The sequence below is a fragment of the Zerene cesonia genome, chromosome 13 (genome assembly GCF_012273895.1).
Source record: "Zerene cesonia ecotype Mississippi chromosome 13, Zerene_cesonia_1.1, whole genome shotgun sequence".
Taxonomy (NCBI): domain Eukaryota; kingdom Metazoa; phylum Arthropoda; class Insecta; order Lepidoptera; family Pieridae; genus Zerene; species Zerene cesonia.
The window spans coordinates 5212322-5216792 of record NC_052114.1 but is presented as its reverse complement, the minus strand read 5'-3'; the positions used below and the strand labels follow the sequence as shown (position 1 = coordinate 5216792).

The window sequence follows — 4471 nt, the reverse complement described above, 5'->3', positions numbered from 1 at the left end:
CTGTGGGGGTGTGGTACTTCCCCGGTGCGAGCTGGCCCAATTCGTGCCGAAGCGTGCTCGACTCCCACAATAATTCCTGGATTCCTCCCACTGGATTATTTTTGAATCAACAACCACTGTACAGCGTATCAGATTGATTAAATTTACCGAGCATAATATTCAAATTCATCAATTTGTGGTTTTAGTATGAAACTCACCATTTTATAGTTTCCTCCCAATTGTTATCTAGTGACTGCGATATCGGGACATCTGCCCACACCTTATATCCAGTTCTATGAGTATATCAAGCCAGGACTTCATTCCTTTGCAAACAATGCTACACTAAAGCGACAAACAAGTCAACGACACCATAAAACATCACATTCGAAGTATTTTTCTATGCCTATTAAAAAATTAAATCCGGTTTTTATTCTTCAAGATTTTAATATACCCGTCATAATTTATGTGATTGAAATGCTTTGAATCAAATGAATTGTACTAATTTGAAACACTAATGGATTATAATATAATTAATGTTATAAATAACATATATATTGATTTGACTGTAAGTACGAGTTATAATCATATATTTAAGGTATACTATACAACTTCTTTAAAAAAAAAATGAAAACTGCCTATAAGTAAAAATTGTAAATTTTTTATGTAGGTGACATAGATCCCTACATAATGCATACATAGTTTTTCAAATTTACAAATGTGATTGGAATTAATTAATTATAAAAAAATAAAATAAAGTCGTTATTAATTTTTCTACACATATGAACATTGTGATATAAGTATTATATTTGTGTTATACCCTTAACAGCATCCTTCGTCTTCATCGCCTGACCCCTAACAACAGTTACCTACACATTTTCTAGGTAGAAGGTTTACATCAATACAAATTAATCGAGATAAAAGTCAAGGTTCAATTGTAATGCTTTTAAATACTTAATAAAAATATAAATAAAGTAGTCAACCCTATGGTTACAGAAAGTTCCATCATAAGATTAGAGTTTTCTCATTATATTTTCCAAAGAGTGCACATCTTTGAAATATCTTGTTTCCAGTATCAAAATTGGTTCAGATAAGAAAGTTGTTCGTAAAAAATATACTATAGATAACTTTGAAAAAAGCCATTCAGTCAGTCATTCAGACTTGCTCATGAACGATTCCGTAGCAGCAAATAACATAATATAAAAGTTGGGATAATATCAATTATATGCCTATACTTTGGTTCTTTATCATGTTTAGTAACATTTACTTTTAATTCTGTAATTACTTACAAATATGAATTTCCATACATCACCGAGAAAATCGCTTTAATCTTTAATACAGTTCACTTGTAAGTGTTGCAATATGCAAGTATAATCGTGTCAATACATCTTAATAACTACCCTTTCATAATGCATCAACGGTAATTTTTTTGATAATTGAACTGTCGAAATTATTGATCACATTCTGAAGGTGGTTACAATACCTTTCTATGAGTATAACGACACCGGTTCATAGGTGAACCCAATCTGATTATCTGAATGAGTTACGTAGTTATGGACCACGTTATATTGCATAATGTTCGTATCTAAAATTAACAATAAAACATTGACATCTCTGTAGCTGTGATGAAAGCTTTGACCCATCGAAGTGTCTTATTTTAGTAATTCTCTTTTTACTAGCAGTGCTTCAAGCACTAGTAATCAAATAGTTTGTACTAAGGTTCAGTGCTCGCTTAACTGCATAAAATCGTATCTCGAAATGAGGCATCTGCAATAAGGACAGGCCGTAAGTGCATACGTCGCAATAATAATAATACGCAAATGCAACTTGTAATATTCTTTTATAAATAATGCTAGGAGTAAAGTTAAAAGGAATATAATAAGTAATACTCAATTCTGAATAATTCTAACTACATAGTTATAAGCTTTCAAATGATTTCTAAATGAGATTTTTTTAAGAGTAGAAAAAAATTATCACCATCGTAAATGGGAATCAAGGGGAATACTTGATATCTCCGCGTCATAATCAATTTTTTATATCCTGCAATATTGTGAAATAATCATAATTACTTGAGGCTAAACATAAACTACGCTCATTTACTATGGCACATTTACAACAGAACATACGGAATACATAAGTATACTGTTCTTTAATTATTATTCATGATTCAAAATTTACATTTTTAAAAATACATTTCACATTGCAAGATTATGATTCTGAGATTAAGTTCAAATTACCTATCATTAAAAGGGTGTTAAAAACTATGTTGCAAATAAAACCATATTCAAAATTGAATCGGTCCACGTCAAGGTTTATTTACATTTAATAATACTTATTACATATAACTAAGTACCTACTCGACGTACGCACTACAATTTAGTGTGCAGGGATTAAACCATTTTCAAGAGTATTTCAAAAGTGATATCAAATCAAATAGATCCTGCTAGCTGCTTCATTAATATATAGTCCCCAGATAAAAGAGAATATAATCAAAAGATTACTTATTATTTATCATCTACACTAATATTATAAAGCTGAAAAATTTGTTTGTTTGTTTGAACGCACTAAACTCAGGAACTACTGGTCCGATTTGAAAAATTCTTTCAGTGTTAGTTAGCCCATTTATTGAGGAAGGCTATAAGCTCATATATATGAGCAGACTATTTATTATCAACTAGCTAAATTTTATGTAGACCAATCACCTTTAGTCTGCACCGTCCGTCGTGCATTTTATGCAATAAAAGAGTAGCAAACACTCGTTCGCACACATTTTCGCGTTTATAATTGGTACATATATTTTTATTATTTTATTGTGTATTTCATGAAAATGTATTTAGAACAAAATTATTTGCTTGATATATCCATCCATCTGAGTATTTAAGTTTTCATTATTGTTGATATTGGCGAAAAAAAAGTTTATCCCAATAAACTTGCAACCACAGCATTAGGCAATGCTTGTACCTGAAAAGAAGAACCATGGCTTCAATTCAATATATATTATTATATATTTTATCGTTATTCATTTATGTAATGAACGAATGGATAATGTATTTTAGATTGTAAGAGTTAGGGGCAAATAGTCGATTTACCGATAAAGTTAAGAATAGTCTATTTAAAAACATTGAGTTTAATTTTCATTCATTATTTGTCATTATAACTCTTTTTACGTTTAAGCAAAACAGATGTCATCAAATATAATATGTAAAAACCACTTTCTCATAAGTTTTCTTTGTTTATTGTATAACCATAAGAAATATTTAGATATCAGGTAATCTTTTAACTTCTGAACTAATTTTAGGTAGATATTACCTTTTGTTATTTTACTAGCCCTTGCTTAATTTATCTAATATAATATATAATTAATTATTACCTTGTTTGTGGGCCATTGACTCCTTAACTACTCAACCAATTTTAATCAAATCTGTACACCATGTGCAGTTTGTTACAACTTAAAGATAGGATAGTTTTTATTAATCAAATTAAGGCAAAGAACTACCAGGCGGCGGATTAAACATAATATCATCTCAAATGTTATAAAGATTCATTAAGTGAAACAGTAACATACATCTAGTCAAACATTCAAAAATAAGAGGAACGTAATACTTACAACTTGCATTTCAGGTAAATTACTTGGGGTTAATATATTATAACCATTTTCATCAGCCTTATATTCCACTGTTTCATAAAACCCATCCGAACGAATGAATGAATACGAGCCTACAACAGCTATATGCTCATCAGGTTGGCCAGGATTGACCACCGTACCAGTTTCTTCTCTCTTTGTTCCATCCGATGTTTCAAAACTTGAAAAAAATTAAGTGAATAATGTATTTGCAATTATGTTGTATGTATGAGGGGATTAAATTTAAGAGTTAAAAATATTAAATTAGTATCGATTGATTTGATAACAAAAATAAATGTTATTTTTTTGCCATACCTGAATTTATAATTTCCACTGCCATCGTTGTTATTTTCATATTGTATTATATTTGCATTTGCTGCAGATGGAGGATTGTCTGATAGCGGAGCCGCTGAGATCAAATTCCACGCAGTAAAAAAACAAGCAAAAAATACACAATACGTTGCTTGCATTTTTTCCTCCGATTTTTCAAGACTTGACAACTAAATCTCTTGCACTTTAAATTAAAAAGATCTAATTAAGGACGCTGATTGATGAAGACTAAAAAATAAAAGCTAATGAAGTAGGCACAACATTCGTTGGCTGTGTAGGCTGTGCTTTGATCTGAGTTACGCGTTACAACTGGTTCTTATAATATAATTTCATAGACCATGAATATAATTGTTGGTTTGAATCTTAAATTATAACGAGGTTATTGAAAAACTACATTAATATTGAGTACATATTTTCCGCATTGAGATTCAAGTTATAAACGCTGTTAAAAAATCTCAAAATTTCAGATTAAGAATACAAATGCTATTTACAATTTTAGTTGACAATGTTACCTACATTTTCAACTAAATTTATCAATATAAT

At 29.9% G+C, this 4471-nt stretch overlaps 2 protein-coding genes across 2 annotated transcripts in view; both read right to left on the bottom strand.

Moving 5' to 3' along the window:
* LOC119831406 (endocuticle structural glycoprotein SgAbd-5-like) overlaps positions 1-322 on the bottom strand; it is a 2372-nt gene extending 2050 nt beyond the window's left edge. Inside the window, exon 1 of the mRNA XM_038354734.1 lies at positions 198-322. Within this exon, the coding sequence (XP_038210662.1) occupies positions 198-200 (3 nt within the window). The 5' untranslated portion in view covers positions 201-322. The remainder of the gene's footprint in view (positions 1-197) is intronic.
* Positions 323-2225: 1903 nt separating this feature from the next.
* Positions 2226-4214, bottom strand: LOC119831405 (endocuticle structural glycoprotein SgAbd-5-like). Its single transcript, XM_038354733.1, has 3 exons — positions 3914-4214; positions 3584-3779; positions 2226-2937 (listed from the first exon to the last, which is right to left on the bottom strand). The coding sequence occupies exons 1-3, from the start codon at positions 4066-4068 to the stop codon at positions 2893-2895; spliced, it is 396 nt and encodes a 131-aa protein (XP_038210661.1). The 5' UTR covers positions 4069-4214; the 3' UTR covers positions 2226-2892.
* Between the last annotated feature and the right edge of the window lie 257 nt (positions 4215-4471).

What these genes read in the sequence shown, in the direction of transcription:
- LOC119831405 (XM_038354733.1), bottom strand. Translation starts at nt 4,068, where the DNA reads ATGCAAGCAACGTATTGTGTATTTTTTGCTTGTTTTTTTACTGCGTGG. An exon ending in AGTGGAAATTATAAATTCAG is followed by an intron (nt 3,780 to 3,913) that starts GTATGGCAAAAA and finishes ATTTTTTTCAAG; the next exon opens with TTTTGAAACATCGGATGGAA. An exon ending in ATTTACCTGAAATGCAAGTT is followed by an intron (nt 2,938 to 3,583) that starts GTAAGTATTACG and finishes TCTTCTTTTCAG; the next exon opens with GTACAAGCATTGCCTAATGC.